Here is a 23,018-nt window from a genome sequence, read left to right on the forward strand (position 1 = left end):
TGAAAAAGTAATCAAAACCTCACTTTTAAAGCTTTTTGTGAATTATAAATATAGTTTTAAATACTGATATCAAAACTTGATAAAAGGTGCTATGAATTCATATGTTATTGACTACAAGTTTTTTTTTCTCCTTTAAATCCTCACATCACTTACCAAATTTAGGAAAGTTAATAGCACACAGGGAGAAAAAGCACCTATCATCATGTTGTATGTTGGTAATTAGTGTATTTCTATAGTATTTTATAAGGCAAAATTTTAAATGATGATCTCCACCTTTTCTTAAAATGTTCTTAATTTTAATATTAAGATCCTAAATTCTGTTTTATGTGTTGTGTTTTCTTTTTCAGACATTTATAGTATTGAATAAAGGGAAAGCAATCTCTCGATTCAGTGCCACCCCTGCCCTGTACATTTTAACTCCCTTCAACCCTATTAGAAAATTAGCTATTAAGATTTTGGTACATTCATATCCTTTTTTCAAATAGTTATTCATTATGATTTTGTTCTTTGACTGAATTATTGAGCTGGGAATTTAAATATATATAATATATATATAAAATATGTGTATGTGTGGTTGGCAATGTTATGTGCTCTTTTTTTTTTCTTTCCTCTTACTCAACAGTTAGCATATTGCAAATGGGATCATAGGTAAGTGAACCTCTTTTCCTCATCTTCTAGTAAATCTCCTTTTCCTGACTTACTGCATCGTTTTTCTGTCCTCTTCTGCTTCCTTCTGAATTGCTTGCTACATCTAAGACTTCTTCATTCATGTTAATCATGTTACCAGGGTCTCCTTTTACAAGTCTTCATATTTTACAATGTTTTGCAATGGGTGAAATCCATGAGCTAATTTTCCTTACTGCTTTAACATTTGGAAAATATGTACATGATCTGAATTGCACAATTTTATATCTTTTTGATCAGAGTTGTACTAATTTCTGCTTTTTATTTCAGAATTTGAAAGCTTTGAATTAGTAAATGCTTACAGTTGTGATTGTATACATACTAGCCTTTCAGATATTTCTCCAAATTTTTTCCCCAACAGCATCCCACTGATTTTCTATTTTCTTTTTCTTTCTTTTCTTTTCTTGCCTTTCCTTTTCCTTCTTTCCTCCCTCCCTTTCTCCTTCTCTCTCTCTTTCTTTCTCACTTGTTCCTGCATTTTATTCAAGTCACAGGTTCTGCTACAACTGTCTCTCTCCAAAGGCTTATTGTCTGTCAAACCATATACATCCTTGTTTTATTCTTCATTCTCCTTATTGAAGTAGCCACTTCCTAGAAATGAGGTTGATGACGTGTTAGTGGAAGATGGTAATTTTATTTACTCCTAAAAGTTAAATAGAGTAGTTGTGAATGAGAGGTTTTATTTTGGTGTGAAGGGCAGTAGTTTGACTGACAGCCAGGCCTGGGAAAACCAAGGAAGCAAAGATTTAGAAGACTGGGGATATGCTAGGCCGGGGCATTTACAGGAAGAATGCTTAAATCTTGGGATGAGGATTGATATGCATCAGGAACCAGAGGTAAGGTTCTTGAAGGGGAAACAAATCTAAGCAGAGTCTCAGAGCAACTTTTAACATTGTTTCATCTTTAGAAAGAGTCATTGTCTGGAATTCTGAGACATGATCAGGCCAGGGATTCCATGACATGGTAAGACTTTTGGTGTAAAAGCCCACTTCCTCCAAAAGTTCAAGAAAATGTTTGAATTAAATAAAGTGAAGAATTCAAGATGTGGGATAAGCTTGGTACAGGGATCTCATTTCAGTTGTGGGTGGAGGGGCTGTAAATCATGTTCCCAGACTTGCCAGGCAGTATGGTAAATGACATTTTCAGAAGCATGGCATTCTAGAATTCAGTCTCCCTTTAATATTCTAGTTCATTCCCCTTCCTACCCTATGTCCTTTACATAGACATCAACATATTTTAATTGGATTATTTGCTTTATGCTTTAACATTTATTAATTTTTTTGTGAATTATCTAAAACAATAATATTTCCTTACTTCTCTTTTTTAAGAAAGAGAACCCAATTGTATGAGGCGTAAAAGTCTTTAAGTTAACATTAGAATGAATAATAAAGTTGAGATTTAGATTTGAGTCTCCTGAATTATAAATTATGGTCTGTTATTATGTTTTGAGTATTTGTAATCTTTGCACTAAATAAATCTTTCCATGAATTATTTATTCTATTTTTAGATAACTGTATACCCTTTGTGTAAACATTATTTTTATATGAATTATGTGAAAACTCAAACATATGTGCAATTCTCTGTTCAGAGTAGATACTGGGAGAGTATGTATTGAATAAATAAGTGACTTATGAGTCAGAAGTTAGAAAATTAGATGCAAAACAATTAATAAAAGAGGTTTGAATAGATCAGAAAAAAACTATTTTGTCCTGAGTCTGAGTGATGGGATAGAATTAAGACAGCCTAATATTAAAGAATTTTTGTTTTAAACCTTCTATGTGGAGATCATGTATTTTTTAAAAATGTCATGAAAGCCATCATCTCACTCCAAAAAATCCTAGGGAGTTAGGGAACCCAGGAGTCCTAACTCAATACCCTTTAAAAAAAAAGAGACTCCTGGTGGAAGAGGCAGCTTTACAAGTTTTGATCAGAGGATCTGGGCATTAAGGACATACATAGTTTATGATGTGGGGCTCTCTGAGAATCGAGACACAACTTGAATTTGAGGGTTTGTACTTGCTTCCCAGAAGAAAGAAAATCTTCATGGGGCAGAGTTGTTTGGAGGCCTGTAGTGATGTGAGTTGCAGACCTATTAAGATTTGCTAAAGTGAACCATACGACACTTAACAAACGGCTGATAAGCCACAAAATTTCTTCCAATGTAGAAAAAGCAGATGTTTAAAAATCTCTAATTTCCTTAATTAAAATATTATATTTCAGGTATTTCATCTTGGAGTAAAGATATAGAAAAGAAAAAGCACACGGACTAAAAGTCTAAGATAAATTCTTCAAACTTTTGGCGATAGTGGCATACCTAATGGGAAAGTCTAGTTAACTTTGATGTGTTCAATATTGTAGGTTTGCAAGTGATTCTGCTAGTGATTTTGTCTTTTATTCTTCCCAACACAAGCCCTATGCTCAAATCCTGGTTTTCTGACTTCAAGCACATGCCTTTTGCTGTAAGGTAAAAATGTTTGGAGATGGTGATGGCAGGCTTGGCCACAGTTAAGAGGTCATTGTACATTTATTACCATTAATTTATAAACCAGAAAATTCCTATTTGCAATAAGTAAATTTGTATTTTAGGCTTAGATTAATGTCTCTATTTCCAAAGAAAATCCTGTTTTGTTTCTTAAAGAGCTGTTATCTTCATTAGGAGCTGTTGAATATCAAATTAGCTTTGTTTCATGACTTTGGCAGAATGAGAAGTTATACTTATGCTTACTATATTTGTGCCAGGGTGTGTTTTGAAAACTGAAAATGCTTTTGATATGCCTAATATCTTGTTTTGCTAGTTAAATAAAATATGGCTATATTTTCTAGATAGTAAACAATTTAAAAATTATCCACATTCCTTACCAGAGTTTTAAATGTGTTTCATGTCATTTTTGTTATTTTAGCTTAACATGCATATTCCCCTTTATTTTGCATTTGTTACTCATTTGTTCATTTGCAAAGATTTATTAAGTACCTAACATATGGTAGGTGTTCTTCTAAGCACTGGGATACAGCACAGAACGAAATAAAGTTTCTGCTTTCATATAGTTACATTCATGTATATTGTGTGTGTGAGAGAGTAGAAAGATGAGAAAAATAAAGTCATATGTCAGCTAGTGATAAGAGCTATTAAGAAAAATAAAACTTTGTAAAAAGAGAAGAAGGTGCAAGGTATTATTTTAGATCAGAGAAGTCCTCTCTAGAAAGATGCCATCTGAGTAGAGAGCTAAAGGTTGGGAGAGAGTGAGACATGGAAGTCTAGGGAAAAGGTAAGTGTAAAGAGAATAGCAAATGTGAAAGCAAAATATAAAGATAGAAGTACAACTGGTATGTTTAGCAAGGAGTTCAGAGTGCCTGGGGTGAAGTGGGAAAGGCAGGGTATAGTAGGATCTGAGGTCAGTGAGAGTGGAGGGCAGGGGCTGCAGGTGTAGACCGTGATGGGGACAACAAAGTCACTCTGAATGAGATGCAGAGTGATGGTTGAAGGATTTCCAGCAGAAGGATATCATGACCCGACTCACATTTTATAAATATTGCTCTGGCTGCTGCAAGGAGAACAGACTGCACGGAGGGAAAGGTTAGGAGCAAGAAGATTGATTGGGGACCTTCTGACATTATGAAGGGGAGGGATGCTGGTGGCTTGGACTATGGTAGAAACAATGAGGATGGCAAAATGGCATGGAACTTAGATGTGTTTTGCAGAAGAGCTGACGAGATTTTCTGAGCAATAGGATTAGATTTGAATGTGTTTTTGAGATGGCTGTTAGATATTCAGTGGGAGGGCTGAGTACTTCGACAGAAATGCAAGTCTGGAGTTCAGGAAAGGGTTGGGCTGGAGATAAAACTTTGGGAGACATCAGTATTTAGATGGCATTTAAAGTCATAACAAAGATCTGTGACACTCCAAATCACACAACTAGTGCAGACTGCCTGTCATTCACACAGAATAGGAAAATGAAAAACAGCTTTTGTTGTCAGAAAACCTGGATACAGACTCCACCTCTGAGATTTACCCGTTGCTCCATGACCTCGGACCAGGGTATTACAACTGTTTTGAATCTCAGTTTATCCATCTATAAAATTTGGATTAAAATTTATACATTAATAATAATAAAATGTATGATAAGTACCTGGCATCATGACTAGCACCTAGTAGGTACTTGATAAATTGTTGCTATGATAGCTGTTGTTTGTTGTAGTAGACAATTTTAACAGCAACTGCTGTAAGATTTGTAAAGGAAAACTCTCACATTGCCAAGGAATTCCACAAAGAATTCTGTATAAATCACTACTTTCACTACTTTAAAAATGTTTATATGACACCAGGGTTTGGAGCTGTCAGTGACCAAAACACAATGTGATTGTACAACCTTCTCATTTCGCAGACAATTTAACTGAGTCCCAGGCCTGTTTACTCCCTTTCTAAGGCTACATTTTATGTCAGTGGCAGAGCTGATACTTCAGACCAAGTCTTCTCATCCTCAGCCCAGTGCTCTTTGCATTTTCCACCCAACAGAAGAAAACTCTCAGGTATAATGTCCTAGGTGCATTGCCACTATTGCTGTCCGTATGCATTCCAAAGGTTATTTTCAGTGGCTTCAACTTACTAATTCATTAAATAAGAAGTAGGCTTTTTAGTCATTCCAAAATGATATGGTGTCCATGTAGAAATAAAAAAAGTTCTGGTTTTCCCTACAAAGAACTGTGTAGGCTTGTAGGAGAGGAGAGGGAACAACCTACAATATCCATTTCCCCTGCTCTTAATGCTCAAAAGTCCTCATGTGATATCACACAGTTAGGAAGATGGTTAGGCATAGAATTAAACAGCTCAAGAGTTAAAAGGATGTATATAACATTTATTTAATATTTCTGCTAGCTTGGAAATATGTACTGATAGGTGGAAACAGGTCTAGCCTACTCTGCTTTGAATTTTCCATTTTTATGTTGACAAAAACAAAACTCTAATGTTAAATTGCTTTCTCCCTTTAGTTTAAAGAATACCTCAGCAACATCCTCAGGATATTATAAAACATTACAAAGTCCCTGGACAGACTCCCAAACAATGACTGACCCTTCTTTAAGAATAATAAAGAAATGCCCTCCATGTTATATTCAATAAACAAATGATTAATGATAATAAAAAGAACTGTATCCTCTAAGGGAAGCATTAGTCCTATATTTACATAAGAAAACTGAACATCCTAGAATTAAGCAACTTGCTAAAATAGTTGGTAAAAGATGCATCTGGCCTGTCCTTCAAGTGCTTTATTGTTTTTTTAAGATTTTATTTATTTATTTGAGACAGAGAGACAGAAATAGTGAGAGAGAACATGAGCCAGGAGAGGGAGAAGCAGGCTCCCCCCTCAGTCCAGGATGCTGGGATCATGACCTGAGAGGAAGGAGACGCTTAACTGACTGAGCCACCCAGGTGCCCTCCTTCAGTGCTTTAAAATATTTTAAATATTGGGTTTCATGTCAAAGGTTACATAAACCATATTTGGTATGAACTGGAAGTTTTTTTCATCATATACATGCAGAAAATATTTTATATTTGCCAAATGACAGTACCGATCAAAGGTTAACACATTTTTATTAATACCTGGCATAAATAAATTAATAGATTAAAAGAGCCTTTTTTCCTGAAATTATTTAAGGTTAGTCTTCCTCTATTTTATTTTATATTCCCAAGCTCTTCAGGAAATATTGTTCGGGGATACATTATTTTGAAAAAATAGACTTTGTTGCGACACCTGGGTTGCTCAGCGGTTGAGCATCTGCCTTTGACTCAGGGCGTGATCCCGGAATTCCCGGGATGGAGTCCTGCATCAGGCTTCCTGCGTAGAGACTGCTTCTCCCTCTGCCTATGTCTCTGCTTCTCAATCTGTGTCTCTCATAAATAAATAAAATAAAAATTTTATATGTATAAAATATATTTTATTTTATACATATAAAATATGTATATTATATAATACTATATATACATATATTCTCTCTCTATATATATATACTTTGTTAATGTCTTGGCCTATATATTTAGAAAATAATGTAGGATTTACATATTTTATTACTAGTTCTTGCCTCTTGAAATCTGTCTTGATGTGGGGTTTCTGTGCTTTTTCAACCTGTGGTATCACCAATACAAAATCCATACCCACATCTTTTTGGTACCTGTATATTCATTATGATTATCTAAAACCCTACAAAAGTCTACAAAAAGTCATTAACCAAATTCCAGGAATTTTAAAAGTATGTAACTGATAAAATTAATCCACAGTGATTTTCAAAAGTTGATGAATTCTAATACACAACCTATTTAGAGATACCTATTAAATAAAAAGCTATTTATAAAAAAAGATAACTGTAGTTGTCACTTATTTTCTTTTAAAAACAAAATAGTTTTATTTGCTTTCCTTTCCTGAATGTCTGTCAGGATCTTTAACTTAAGTATATTTTTATTATTAAAAGGATAGTCATGCAATATGGAAAATTCCTATTTGAGCATAAATACTTCATTAATTGTGACTTACAGGACAATAATCACTCTATTGCTTAATAATATTGAAATTTATATATTAACTTCATTATATATTATTAAATTCTACCAATATAAAGAGTAAATCTTTTTTAAGGGTCATAAAACCATGACTCAGATCATTATATGACATAAATCCCATGAGGTTATTAATTTCCACCTATGTTTGCCTTCTGTTCTCTTTCAAAAAATGAAGTGCAGAAACTTGAGTATTCAATATACATGAAGACAAATTTCATGCTGTATTTTTATCCCATATCAATCAATCCTCAAAAATCATTAAAAAGGAAAAATGTCATTCCATTTAGTAGTAAATGAGTTGCAAATTTTATTTCATTCAGTAGTCAACTGTGCAAAATGGCAAGGATTTAGTGGGGGAATACTATAGACATGGTGTCTGCCCACAAAGCTGTCTAGTAGAAGAAAAGATCAGCATTAAAATTAGTCATTGGAAGAATAGTATAAGATGCTATGGGGATGTATAACTGGTAGACCTAAAAAGGTGAGGTATTGTGGTGAATAACTTTCTATGAGAAATATTTTTCAAAATGAGTACTAAAAAATAAGTATAAGTTGGCTATAGTGCAGTAGAGAGCATTTGTAGGGAGAGGAGGTGGCATTTGCAAAGACTCTTATTTGAGAAAGTGAGTATTTCATTAGATGCTGTAAAACAATTACAGTAACATAGAAGAATGCAATTAAGAGTAAAGAATACAAAAAAAAAACAAGTAAAAAATACAAAACTAGAGGAGTAGACAGGGGTCACACCTTCTACAGTCTAGACTGTGTTAGATCATCATCCTCAGAATAGTGGAAAGCTATTGAAATCATCCAAATTGCATTTACACGGGTCATTTTGGCACAAGATGCAGAATGGATCAAAAAGAACTAAACATGGATTCAGAAAGACCAGTTTGGAGGAAACTGCAATAATCTAAGTTATACTTGGTGGCACTGGATTTTTTAGTGATAGGAGGATGCAAAAGTGCACTGAATCCAGTGATAACAGATAGAATTGACAGATTTTGGTGCTAAATTGGATGCAGAGGTTTAGGGAGAGAGAAAAATCTGGGATTTCTTCTAGGTTCCTGGCTGGATCATGGAATATTTTATAAGATACAGGAATTCAAAGAGCAGTATGGAGGGTCGGGGGGAAGGATGAGATGAAAAGATTTTTACCTTAGTTTTAGAACTCAAATTCTTCTAAATGATTAAAGTATCAATGAGATATATAGTACAGATGCCTTTTGAACACTTGATTGTGGAGAGTTGAGCAGAGAGGTCTAACCTTGAGAGAAGTTGTTGAGATGGTGGCTACATAAATGGTACTTGACTCTGTTGATGAACTCTGCTAGGATGAATATAGCAGGAGAGGGGGGAAATGGCTGAGATATCATATCTCCTTTTTTAAAGGGAATTGCAACATTTCAAAGGATGCAAAGAAATTGTTGCCCACGAGGCATGAGGAAACCAGGGAATTAGGACTTCAATAAAGGGAAGGGAAGAAAACATAATGAAAAAGGGAAGAATCTTCCTTGCTGAATACTGCTGAGAGAGCAAGTCAAATAAGAACTCAAAATTGACCTTTCCTTTAGTGAAAAAATATAAAGACTCTACCATCTTTAGATAGAAAAGCTAGTAGGCTGAAGATGTACTGGGTACATGAGGGCAAGAAAAGATAAATGGCTCTTTCAAGAAGTTTGGCTGTGAAAAGGAGGAAAATTAGGGCTATAAGTACTTACAGAAGATTCAATGTTGGGAGAAAGTCTGCCCTCCCAATAAGAGGGATAAGATAAGAGAGGCTTAAGCAAGCTTATATTGATAGGAAGTTCCCAATAGTGTGGGAGATACTGAACCTAAGAGAAAAAAAGTGATGAGATTTCTGAAGTATTCTGGAAAGGAAGAAGGTGTCCAGAGTATGAGTGGAGGCATTGAAAACTTTCCCCATTGAAACAGGTGGGAATAAAGAATAGGTCCTGAAGCTTCCAGAGAAGTTTATTAGCTTGGGGATGGGAAATAGAGACCTGGCAGTCTGATGCTATCTTTTCTTTCAGTGAGTAGGAAATAAGGACATCAGCTTCAGGTGGAAAGGTGGGGTTGGGGGAAGGGTTGGAGATCAGAGAGGATTAGAAAATTGGAATTGTGTTTGCAGAGGGTAGGAGATGGAGCTAAGTGGAGAAATACAGGACTGTGTAGAGGACTGTGGGGGTTCAGAACCATGTATTTTTAGGATGGTGCCAACTGCCAAAGGGAGTTGTTTTCTCCCGTAGGACCTAGCAGGCCAGCAGACGGAGAAGATCTTCTAGTTTTATATACTAATAGCAAATCATCTTGATTTTTTTTACTTTTATTTCTAGCAATTAAGAAAAAGTAGATGTTTCTTCTTCCAAATGGTGTTTTGTTTTTTTTTTTTCTAAAGTGTTCTCTAGGTTCTAGTGCCCTCACGTGGCTGATCCACATCATTCAGTTAGGACTGTTTTTATGTAGACGCATTGGAACAAGCTGAGAAGTAAGCAAGTACCTTCTGTCACTGTTAGTAAAAATGAAAAATGAGTTACTTTGACTAAAGGCAGTTGTAGATGCAAAGAAATTTCCATTGTAGATTAATGCAGCATTGGCTACTCACTGTCCTATTTTACTGCACTTAAAATCATGTTACTATTTTGTTATGTGCCAGTAATGTGAAAATTTATAATAAAAATTAAGAGTAAGAAGGATTATAAATAGCATCTATTCAATTTCTGGGATTTTTATTATTGCGTCTGAATTTACATTGATAAAGGTTGTGGTTTTACATAATTGCAACAGAATCTTTCTTATGCTTTTTCTTAACCCTGAAAGTTATTTTAATTATCTTACAGCTGAATATATTTTCTCTGAGTTTTCATTGTTTTTCGGTATAAAGGAAAGGGAAGGACATCAGCTCTGTCTGCAAAGGCAAAGTGGGTACAGTGACACAAACCAGATGTTTGTTAAAAGTTATGTTCTTTATGATTCAGGAAGTTAGGAAAGCAATTTATTGAGCATCTTTTCTTTACCAGGCACCTTAAGCATAGGAGTTTTTGTGTATTTTAACTCATTTGATCCTCATAGCAATTCTGTGAAATGGGAATTTTTTCTCACTTTTATAGTGAATTGAACCGAGTTTTAGGTACATTACAAGTAATTTGGCCACAGTTACAAAACCAAGACATGCCATCACTAATATCAGCCATCTTTTCTTACTATTTCAAATTTTATCAGCAATTACCATGTATTATACACTCAACTTAAAAAGGATCATATTAAATACATCCTACCAGAATGATCCTTATAATGGAATTATAATGAATTTAAGTGATCACTTAAATTCTTTTGTTGAATTTTTGTCATGATTTACAGACACACTAAACTTGCAGCTCAATAGTTAAGTAGAATCTGTCATTTAAAAAACTTAAATTGATAAATTATTTATCAATGAACCCATCTCTTTAATTACTAAGAAACCCCTAAAAAATGGCCTCAAAATAGTTGAGGGCTTGGCCTGACATTGCCTAAATATGTGGTTGTTGAATTACAGAAATGGAAAAGTTGGACTCAAGAATAAAATAATAAGGGCATAAAAGTTCTAAGCTTCATGATGTAAAAGGCATGGTGGGGTAAAAAGTAAGATTTTTCCATTGAATTTTGTCTTCCTTGACAATACTCTTCTACTTTATTCAATGTGCTCATTATGTGCACTATTCTCACCAACTGTGTATTTATGACCATGAGTAACCCTCCAGACTGGACAAAGAATGTGGAGTAAGTAGAAAATAAAAAAATATTTTTCAATACTGTAATCCCTTATTTTTCAAATTTACTATCTTGAAACTCCATCACTTTCTTTAGCAAATCATACTAGGTCCTCTACACCAGACAAGTTTAAACAATGATTCAAGATCATTTCAACCACTAATTTTCCATAGGACAAAGCTTGCAGTGGCTCATTCATTAGCTCAAACTACTGTACTTGTTTGCCAATGTTTGTAGCCCTTTATCTTCTTTGTGAGTCTCATATTCTTTTGAATATCTTCAGTGATTACTAATATCCAATGATAAAAGTTATGCTTAGTTTATCTGTTCTTTTCTCATGGCTATCACCTTTCTTTCTTTCTTTCTTTCTTTCTTTCTTTCTTTCTTTCTTTCTTTCTTTCTTTCTTTTTTCTTTTCTTTTCTATTCTTTTTTTATGATTTATTTATTTTAGAGAGAGGGAGATAGAGAAAGAGAGAGAGAAAGAGAGCACCTCCAAGGAGAGGGGCAGAGAGAAAGAGAATCCTCAAGCAAACTTCCCACTGGGTGCAGAGCCTGATGAGGGGCTTGATCCCACAACCTTGAGATCATACCCTGAGCTGAAATCAAGAGAGCAACTTTTAACCAACTGAGCCACCCAAGCGTCTCAGCTATCACCTATCTTTTATTAGTATATATTTCATGGCACTTAATGATACATATTTTATTAAACACAATGCTTCATTAATTTAGAGGTTAATACCTATTTGCTTAAATCAGACCAATAGCCAGTGTATTTCAGGTAATATCATCATATAGATATTATAAGCTATGTATATTTCAAATTAGTTAATGTAGCAAATACAATACTTGTTTACTCATACTCAATGAGAATGTCTTTTAGAATATGATGTTTCTTTTGCCTTAAACTCTATCTAAGCTTACATCATAGGAAGATAGTACATACCCATATGGAAGCTTCTAATTTTTGCTTGTTAGATTTCCTTTAACACATGTACATGTCAATTGCCTACTAGATCTTTAATGTGGGCTTGGCTATTTCCTCTCAGGTACACCTTTACAGGAATTTATACATTTGAATCACTTATAAAAATACTTGCAAGGGGCTTTTGTTTAGAAGATTTCACATTTCTCCGGGATCCATGGAATTGGTTGGATTTCACAGTCATTACTTTTGCGTAAGTATCTTCATACATTTTCCATCCTGGAATAATAGATCATTGGTGGGGGCCTACACTATATTTCTCCTTGGTGGCTTCCCTTGACAGATCAAGCATTTTTCTTAGTTTTCATGGGAACTTAGAATATTTTTCATCTAATCAAATGATGCACTTTGGAGAAATTAAGAATCTAGTAGTAAATTGTATAACTTTGGATTCAATTAGGACTGTAAAGTTGTAAAATAAAGTACCCAAGTAACATAGATAATGATTAAAGACAATTCCATTTTTCTCTTAATTGGGAAATCTCATGGCAACACTCATTGAAGTTGAAAAGGTCTTGATGAAAGACCAACGTAGACTTAGATTTCCCGAAATTCTGAATAACTCTGATTTAATTCTACAGGTATGTAACAGAATTTGTAAACCTAGGCAATGTTTCAGCTCTTCGAACTTTCAGAGTCTTGAGAGCTTTGAAAACTATTTCTGTAATTCCAGGTAAGAAGAAACTGGTATAAGGTGGTAGGCCCCTTATATCTCCAACTGTTTCTTGTGTTTTGTTATTGTGTTGTGTGTGAACTCCCTATTACAGATACGTGACAGAGTTTGTGGATCTGGGCAATGTCTCAGCGCTGAGAACATTCAGAGTTCTCCGAGCACTGAAAACAATTTCAGTCATTCCAGGTGAGAGCTAGGTTAAACACCGAGGCTGACTTTACTGCATTGGTGCTACAATCTCAGCTTTTTGTGCATAAGCTTTTTGCTTGTCACACGTTGCAAAGAAATATGTAAAAAAAAAAAAAAAAAAAGCAAGAATCAGGACATCATATTTTGGATGGATTTGATTCTTTGCTTTTACTTCTTGCTTTCTTTAAAACTGTTCTAAATCAGCCTTTGAGTTTAACGAGTTTTGCATGAGGCATTTGCAGCAACAGGCTACATGGTTTGCATCCTGTTACATCAAGCTTTCCGCATAGAAGCTAAACTGTGAGGCGTTCAGACTGATGCAAATTTGACCATCTAGGTTGAAAACTGGTGATTTTCTTATCTGCAGATAAATGAAAGAGCAAGAGATAGCATGAGTGCTGCATGGGGCTCAGTTTTCAGATGTCTTCCTTTTTTAACCCATATTCAAACTTGCAGAATTCACAAGTATTTAACTTCATAATCCATTGACTTCAAGATTTCTTACTGCTTTATTCATATAGATTTTTCTAAAATCAATAAGAGGTTAGGGAGTAAGACATCTGCAAATACAAGCAAAATATTTACACAAGGTTGATGTTTAAGCATGAATAACAAAATCATTTCTTTTGCTCTGAGGGGTATTTGGAACACTTTCGGTTCATTTCCATTCACGGTTTTCTAACGAACATACAAGTTCTGCTTTCATTCATTTTCACCAGCTACAGGCTTTTCATGAAAATGTTATTTAGTCACAAACATTAAACTAATATTGTTGGCATTCTGCATGACATCTTTATTTTCCAGGACAAGCTCATGATGTTTTTGTCAACAAAGTAGCTGTTGAATAGTATATTGACATTCCTCCCTCTGATTTTATTCATAGGCCTGAAGACCATTGTGGGGGCCCTGATCCAGTCGGTGAAGAAGCTCTCTGATGTAATGATTCTGACTGTGTTCTGTCTGAGTGTGTTTGCACTCATAGGACTGCAGCTGTTTATGGGCAACCTGCGGAATAAATGCTTGCAATGGCCCCCAGATAATTCTTCCTTTGAAATAAACATCACTTCCTTCTTTAATAATTCATTGGATGGGAACGGTACCATGTTCAATAGGACAGTGAGCATGTTTAACTGGGATGAATATATTGAGGATAAAAGTAAGATATACTTTTTTAACCATTAAGTTGTTTAGTCCTTTAATTAGACAAATACATATAGCAGGAAGTTGTCTCAATTTTAATGTGAACTAAATGACTTAACCAATTTAAGATAATACATGTGATATGGAAATCAAATGATCCTTATGATAATGATATTTTGCTCCTTTTTCCTTACCTATCAGTCGTATGATAGAAGTTATCATTTGGAAATGCGTTATCTTTTTCCTAAACCAGCATTGAAAGCAATACCATTTTATGCTGTATAAACAAACAAAAAAAACTTGGTAAGCATTGGTCAGGAAGGAATTCTCAGTCATTAGTAAATAAATCAGCAGTTTGAATGGTGTATTACGCTGAAATGCATGGTTAGGAACACTGGAGAAAAATAACTTGGCCTTATTTGGTTGACTCACTATATGTATTGAGTGCATATGAAATGCACTGGAAATAGAGAAATCATTCACCAAGATGGAAATAGGCATTTGTGTACTTATCAGAAAGTTAAGCAGTCCCAAATTATCCATTCACTTATTGATGATGGGAAAGTGTGAACTCAAACTGTTATTGTAATTTATCTTTTCAATGTCAATCATTGTATTAGAGTCGTTTATCAGTATAGTTTGGTTTTATTTAGGAATGGACATAGACTTATGAGGCCATATACATCAGTATGATTTCTTATCGTTGAAGCCAGCCTCTCTGTCATTTGGATGTCTAAGTCCCTCCTTCTCCATGTGCAATTAGCTAACAAACTCCCATTGGTCTGCTGATTATCAGTATTCCACTGGGATACTGATTCTAAGGCATCCTTCCTAGTTTTTAGAACCATCTGAAGTTTCATCCCGTTTCAAATTGTTTTAAGAGTTAGTATTCTTATAAAGATTTCTATAGCAGAGATTAAGATTCATTGGATAGTTTTTTAAAATTTCATTATTTATGAGGTTTCTTAATTATCAATGTTAAAATAGCAGCACAGTAACAATATTTGCACATTAATCTTTTCTCTATTTCTGATTATTTCCTTCAGATAAATTTCTATTGATAGAGTTTGGTTGATGGGAGTGGGTATCAAAGGATATAACAAGATTAAAGCTATGGAGATAGAGTGTCAGATTGCTCTAAAGAGAGATCATACCACTATATACTCCCTACGTCACTGATCATCTTACTGAACTCTCCCTAATATTGACTATTACTGTATTTTAAAATCTTTTGGTAGAAAGAAAAGTGCTCCTCTTGTTCCTTAAGAATTATTGCAGTAGAACTGTTAAACTATGTTTATTAGTATCATTAGCAAGTTTTATATTTCATAAAATGTGAATTATCTGTTGATTTTTTTACCCATTACTTCATCAAGTGATAGTAAATTTTGGAGAAATTCATATGAATTCTTTAATTTATAAAGCATGTTAACATTTTGTCTTTTTTGGGCAAATATATTTAGCTTGTTTTTCATCTTACTGCTTGTTTGTGATGCTTAAGTGATTTTATTTTTTAGGCAACACAGTCATCAAATTTGTTTTCATTTTTCTCTAAGTTTAGAAAATGCTTCTATACAGAAAACACATATTCTTTGTATTATATTAATAGATTTGTTTTTAAATCTCCAATTTTTAATAATCTAGAAATATGTTTTGGTATATATTGTGAGGTAAGGATCTAAAACTTTTTGCAAACCTATGGCCCATATTTCCCTGCATAGTACATTAGGGTGTTCCTTCGATATAGGCTTTAAGTAGTCCTAAAAACAATTATAATAATTTTTTGTGGAGTATATGTATGTGTTTTAGTGTTTATGTGTTTTTGTATGTGAATTTGTACATTTATGTACGTGTATGTTTTTTGAGACCATCTTTGCAACTTATTAAAGTTATATATAAGGTATTTCCTAAGAATAGAAATTAGATATACTTAGAAAATTATATATCTTCAAAAAAACAAGTTTATCCTGTTCCTTTAAAAGACAGTAATCAAGCCAAACTCCCAAACACAATACTTATTTAGAGCATCATAGAAAGAAAAAAAAACTGAACCCCACTTTTCACAGGAAATTAAGTTAAAACTGGTAGGAAAAAAATGTCTGAATCTATTTTGAGTCCAGGCAAAAAAGTACTTATAAAGTAAAATTTTACTTGCATGGAAGCAATTTGAAGCAACAAGGCTTCCCTTTCTCTCACTTTTTGTGCCAAACAGACTTAATTTGGCAATTCTTTTTTTTTTAACTATCCCCAGCAATTTGAGTTTACATTTGCAATAAATGCTGACATGAGAATGCTATAATAGTTATTCCTTCCTTTTAAAAATTCTTTTTTAAAAAAGATTTTCCAAACATTTGTTTAATTAAAAATTTTATATTTTGGTATTTGTTTAGTATTCAGTTATTATTAAAATATTTTCACTTAGCCATGTACATCTTTTTATTTTGTCCATTTCATATTGGTTGAAAAAATTTGTGAAGTGTATTACCTAAACACAATGGCTCAAGTGTTTTGAGGGCTTTTTTTTTAAATGATTCTTTCTGTTCCTTACTCTTTAAATAGGTCACTTTTATTTTTTGGAAGGGCAAAATGATGCTCTGCTTTGTGGCAACAGCTCAGATGCAGGGTAAGTGATGTTTCGTATTGAATTACAGTCCACACTGCTCCATCGGCCCAAGTCCATTGCCACCTCCCACCCACCCAGCCCTCGCTGGCTCCTCATTCAGAGCCCTCCATAAATTCCACTTCACACTGATTCTCAAAATAGCTGAAATAAGTGTGGATTCTCACCTCCTTCACACACTTATATGCGGCAATTATTTTTCCATACTAGGTCACAGCTAATCTTCCAAATTAGTTCATTGGAAAACAGAAAAGCAGTACATATGTATTAGAAGATTAAGTTAATGGAATTCATAAGCATGTACTTTTGTAAGTGTGATATTTTATATATGCTAATGTGGTCTCCATGGCTTCAAATGTAAGATCTCTGAAGATAATGTCAGTATCTGAGTCATGGTGAGTGTGTGTCGAGCATATTTTAGCAAAGTGGTTAAGAGCGCAGGCTGGAAAGTTTGCATAGATTCAAGCCTGACTCTAACAAATAATACCCCCTGCCCTGGCCTTAGTTTCCTCATGTGATAAATGGGTATAATAAGAGAGTTGCTGTGAGGATTAAATGGATTAGTGAGTATGTAGCTATTACAGCATTCAATAAGTGCTTTTGATTATTATGATTGACATCTGAACTTTGTTATTAAGAAGTATTGCACCTGGAGCTAAAGCCTAGGAAAATTCAGAGAAACAATTACCTTTCCCTGTTTGGTAAGAATTTAGAACCATAGAATAAGTCTGATGTTCTTCAATGGAAGATGATATTGTGGACATTAGTTCTGTCATTAGCCCTTTCTTACATATGAGGTACTTGAAGATTAGGAAAGTTGGGAGACTTACCCAAGATCATGTAGCCCAGAAATGTCAGGCACAATATTGAGGCCAGGTTTGGCTTGATCATTACGGTCATAACTAGGAAACTGTCAGTGTGCAGAGTCACTCCCTCATCTCCATGTGTCCCCATCCATTGTTCCTTCATCCCACTTCCCTACTGCCACACTCACACGCACACTTTGCCTCTAGATACCTTCAGTGAAAATTGTTTTTTTTCTGGGTAGACTATTCTTCTGTTCATGTCTACAAGTCCCAGAAGATACTCATCATGATATGATTGCTTTTATATGGAGACATGATAAATATAATGACAATTATGAATCACAGAGGAACACACAAATAGACTTAATACATTCTGTTATTATGTAAATCAGTCCACATAGTGCTGAGTTAAGTGCTGGGTAAGGTGAGAGAAATCTGTTTTCCCTACTGTCGTATAAAATAGACTATGGCATCTATAAAAACAGGGAAGTCACCCAGCAGACTTGCAGTACTGACTTTCTCTTTCTTTTAATCTAATTACAGCCAGTGTCCGGAAGGATATATCTGTGTGAAGGCTGGTAGAAACCCCAACTATGGCTATACAAGCTTTGATACCTTTAGTTGGGCCTTCTTGTCATTATTTCGTCTCATGACTCAAGACTTCTGGGAAAACCTTTACCAACTGGTGAGAACAGATAAAATGATTCCTCTGGGAAGCATGAAATACTGAGATCAAGGGAACTGCTACAAAATACTTTATTACTTGGGAGTGTGAACTTGTAATATCTATATAAAATTTAATAAAACATCTCTTACATTTTTGCAGACGCTACGTGCTGCTGGGAAAACATATATGATATTTTTTGTGCTGGTCATTTTCTTGGGCTCATTCTACCTTATAAATTTAATCCTGGCTGTGGTGGCTATGGCCTACGAGGAACAGAATCAGGCAACTCTTGAGGAAGCTGAACAGAAAGAAGCTGAATTTCAGCAGATGCTCGAACAACTAAAAAAACAACAAGAAGAAGCTCAGGTATAGTTAGCAAACATAGAACTCTTTTGTGTTTGTTGATTTCAATCCCGTGACCACACTGATGAGGTCAGTAGCATTTACTACACAAAATCAGCAATGGATAAAAGTAGCATTTGAAACATGTCATATGTGTTTGTTTGGTTTTAGAAACCTGTTTGATTTTTAGGAGATTATTATTTTATGTTGATTACTGTCAGTGCTGATGGCATCAAAACATCAAGAACTATAATTGCTTTAATGACACTTTTTTCTCCCTTGTGACTCCTCATTTACTCAGACTCACAAAATATTTAGGCCTACATGCCCTCAATCGAAGTATTTTCTTGATTTCCTGGGGAAGATGAATTTGTTATAGTTGCTTCTTTGTTAGTGTCAGTAGAGAGGGGAAAGGTCAGAAAACAGAGTCAAACCGAGATTATTTCCTAGAATCTGGAAAAACAAAGACATATATAATATTTATTTTTTTATTTGAAGGGTGTTTATTTATTTATTTTTGAAAAAATGAACAAATTCTCTTTATTTACTTACTTTACCCAGAAAAACTTATTAATCTATTTTGTTATTTTGGCATTTTTTAAATAAATTTATTTTTTATTGGTGTTCAATTTGCCAACATATATAATAACACACAGTGCTCATCCCATCAAGTGCCCCTGAAGGGTGTTTAAACGCAAGTTTATGGATTGCATAAGAAAAAAGCCCTGGTATGTAAATATAGTAAATGACTACATTCTTTGCCTCCTATTCGGTTAAAATAATTTAATTTGGGCTTGATAAGACTTCGAAATGAGGCAAAGATTGCTCTAATTGTATTTCTTTGACTTAATGGCATTAACTATTCCAATGCCTATTTTTGGCTTCCCTTGGATCTTGACTACAGTTCTCCTTTAATACTAAGTATCCTAAATATTTAATAAAGGTCAGGTAGATAAAATATACTGAGGTAACAGCAACAACCTAGAATACTATGTCTTTCCCAAAGCTGTACTATTATAATTTAGAAATTCAGTCAGAAGCCATTGATCTGAGATTCATATATATATATATATATATGTATATATATATATATATTCTGTAATATGTTTTTCTTGTACATTTCTTTTTCTTTTTTTAAAGATTTTATTTATTTATTCATGAGAGACACAGACAGAGACAGTCAGAGACACAGGCAGAGGGAGAAGTAGGCTCCATGCAGGGAGCCCGATGTGGGACTCGATCCCAGGACCCCAAGATCACGCCCTGGGCCAAAGGCAGGCACTAGCTAAACTGCTGGGCCACCCAGGGATCCCTTTCTTGTACATTTCTTAGTGAAATGCTCCACTTATGTGAAAGACAGACAAAACATTTATTAAAATAGTTGGCTGAATTAAGTTCAATGATTTAGACTGGTGCTAAAAGTTATTGTCAAGTGGAAGTGTGATAAATCAGGTTAAAACAGGAAATCGTTCTTAAATTGTTTCCTTCTTAATAGAGTGGTTAAGTCATAAAAAATTGTTATGATATTTGAATGTCTTACTAATATTATTGAATAATTAGAGAGCATAGTAAGAGGCCAGATCTTTAAAGTTTCCATCAAAGTCACACGTATCATCTTCCATGTGTCTTTAAAGTTTAATTCTTTAATTGGTCTAATGACAATGCATGGTTTTCCAAAATATGGACCATAATGGAGAATTGTCTTTCAAGATTGTATTCATGATATTGAAGACAGATTAAGCAGTAAATGGGGATAAAGTTTTTAAGGTTTGTATGCAACTACCATTTCACATATGTGCTTCCAGGCAGCAGCTGCAGCCGCATCTGCAGAATCAAGAGAGTTCAGTGGTGCTGGTGGGATAGGAGTTTTCTCAGAGAGTTCTTCAGTAGCATCAAAGTTGAGCTCCAAGAGTGAAAAAGAGCTGAAAAACAGAAGGAAGAAAAAGAAGCAGAAAGAGCAGTCTGGAGAAGAAGAGAAGGAAGATGGGGTTCGCAAATCCGAATCCGAAGACAGTATAAGAAGAAAAGGTTTCCGTTTTTCCTTAGAAGGAAGCAGGCTGACATATGAAAAAAGGTTCTCTTCTCCACATCAGGTAAATATATCATTAGCCAATGATATATTAGCAGAAATTGTGTTTTCGTAACAGACCATTTTTTTTAAGATATGCCAGAGTTTGGTAGAAATAAAACCACCTTCTCCTTGGATGGTGCGGTACTTTCAGAATTGTAATGATCAAGTGTTGTGTTTGTCACCTCCGAGACTTTGTGAGTTTTACAACTTTCTAAAATCCCAAGAAAGCATTTTTAGAGTGTATATCCCACTGAGCTTGGGAAATTTATGGTTTTGAGGTTTTGCTGAAGACTCAAACATCTTGGGACAATTTTCTACAGGAGAAATTATCAGCAGATGGTCCCCATCCCTTCTTAGCTACACTACTGTGCCTGGACCCAGTGACTATGGGTCTTCTGAGTGGCAGGTTCCTAGAAATGAACCATGTGTTCTTTCAGACCATCTGTGTAGTTGTTCCCATTCACATACAAAACTTCATCGGAAGAATCATTCTTCAAACTCTTGTTTCAAGGAGAACTGAAGCAAAATTTTTCTAGAAGTGTAGCCAAAATTCTTAGGTGGGGTGCTGAGGAATATTTATGACACTAAATAAACAGTGGTGTTCAATTGCACTTGATTATCTCTCTCATGTTTAATGTAAGATTTGCACTAAAAACCCTGATTATATATTGCAGTAAATGTTCACTGGGTGCCTGTGGCTTTTGTACCAACACGAGCTGTTGAAACTTTGAAATTTAGGATCCTTAATTTTTGAAATCACCAAGAGAATTACCAGAAATACAGAGTTTCTCAAAAAGACAATTTCACCAGTAGTGAAACCTTAGTATTATTTAGTAACCATAACAATTAGAACAACATTGATAGCAGTGATAATAGCTAACACTTACCTAATACATTGCAGCTTTCAATCTAAACTCAATTTAAGCCCCTCACTACAGCCCTGAGTAGGTACTATAATTGTTGTCCCCAGTCTACAGATGTGAAGAGAAGGGGAGGGCTGTATTCTTTATCAAGTGCTTGTTTTATCCTTGGTATTCTTTTTTACACTGTCATAATTAATGCTAACATTAGTATTATTTTCACTATTTATTAGGTCCAGTGAGGTTGAATAATTACCTAATTGCCCAATGGCATGTAGATTTTTTAAGATTTTTATTTATTTATTCATGAGAGACACAGAGACAGAGAGAGAGAGACAGAGAGAGAGAGAGAGAGAGAGAGAGAGAGAAGCAGGCTCCATGCAGGGAGCCTGACGTGGGACTCGATCCCAGGTCTCCAGGATCAGGCCCTGGGCTGAAGGTGGCACTAACCCACTAAGCCACCCGGGCTGCCCTATTGTCATATAGTTATTAAGGGCTGAAGCGGTATTCAAAATTGATAATGACACTGAAGCTCCTCTTTATCAGCCTAACTAGAAAGAATATTTTTAAAAACTGATAAAGCAACTTACAATTTAATTTCACTAAAAAGATACATATATTTAGGATTGTACTTGCTCTTCATACATTTTGTAGTATATACCATCTCACAAAATCTTATATTTAATATGTGTCAAATTTTTATAGGTAAATTCGATTCATTCAAAGTCCAAATAACATTATGAGATACAATACATTAAAGGATTAGTGGGGTTGATTTTATATTTAAAATAGAATTTTGTTTTTAATTCCACATTTTATACTTATTCACGTTTTTGTCACAATCATTATGATTTAATTAGTGGAGACATTAATCTTAATAAACGTGAATTCCTTAAAAATCAAATCCCCTTTTTACAGCATTGGTCATGTTGAAAAGGAAGGAAAGGAAGAAGGGAGGAGGGGTGGAAGGGGGGGGGAGAAGGAAGGTAGGTTACTAAAGGTAAAATGGCCTAAATTTGAAACTGCAGATCACCAGGTGCCACAAAGAGTCTCTTCAATTTGCTTCAGTTCAAATCCAATAGAACTAATTCCAGAGGAAATAGTGAAGCCTGAAAAGGTTAAGTTCTGACCTACTTCTTTCTGCAAATTTTCTCACAGATATAACATTTCCCCAGTACTGTCATCTTTGCAACTTTATTTGCTGGCTACTGGGGCTTGATAAGTGATTACTGACTTATACAGCATGCAACATCTGGCTCAGATTGATATTAGTTTCTTAAGTGGTATCTGTATTTTAAAGAAGCGAAAAACTCTCCTTTTGTCTGGTAAATAGATAAATTGCTAAGAAGATGGAGAAGGAGAGAGAAAGAGGAAGAGGGAGAGAAAGAGAAAGGCAGGGAGAGGGGAGGGAGAGAACCCTAAGTTTATACTAATTCCACTTTCCAAGTCCCTGGAAGTTATAGGGAAAATATCAAGGAAGGTAGAGGTTTTTAAGGTATAGCGATGAAAGGGTTCATTGTTAGGTTTTTTTAAAGTCCAAGACCACAAAGTATTAAAAACTATTGTTTTGTGGAGACATGATGGAAAGGCAATTAATTGTGTTGGTAACCATTTCTATTTAAAAAAAAATATATATATATATAATGGAAGTTTTATTGCAAAATTATAATTTTCTCAGTA

At 34.5% G+C, this 23,018-nt stretch overlaps 1 protein-coding gene across 3 annotated transcripts in view; it reads left to right on the plus strand.

The window, feature by feature from the left end:
* Positions 1-23,018, plus strand: part of SCN2A (sodium voltage-gated channel alpha subunit 2) — a 134,841-nt gene that overhangs the window by 50,347 nt on the left and 61,476 nt on the right. For 2 of the 3 annotated variants that reach the window (XM_038584698.1, XM_038584699.1), the window contains exons 3-11: positions 348-466; positions 10,907-10,996; positions 12,035-12,163; positions 12,738-12,829; positions 13,716-13,988; positions 16,532-16,595; positions 17,942-18,083; positions 18,225-18,431; positions 20,213-20,500. In XM_038584698.1, the coding sequence (XP_038440626.1) occupies positions 348-466; positions 10,907-10,996; positions 12,035-12,163; positions 12,738-12,829; positions 13,716-13,988; positions 16,532-16,595; positions 17,942-18,083; positions 18,225-18,431; positions 20,213-20,500 (1,404 nt within the window). Of the gene's footprint in view, positions 1-347; positions 467-10,906; positions 10,997-12,034; positions 12,164-12,737; positions 12,830-13,715; positions 13,989-16,531; positions 16,596-17,941; positions 18,084-18,224; positions 18,432-20,212; positions 20,501-23,018 lie in introns of those variants that run through there. The other variant, XM_038584700.1, reaches the window with a different exon arrangement.

This window comes from Canis lupus, chromosome 36 (genome assembly GCF_011100685.1).
Source record: "Canis lupus familiaris isolate Mischka breed German Shepherd chromosome 36, alternate assembly UU_Cfam_GSD_1.0, whole genome shotgun sequence".
Lineage (NCBI taxonomy): Eukaryota > Metazoa > Chordata > Mammalia > Carnivora > Canidae > Canis > Canis lupus.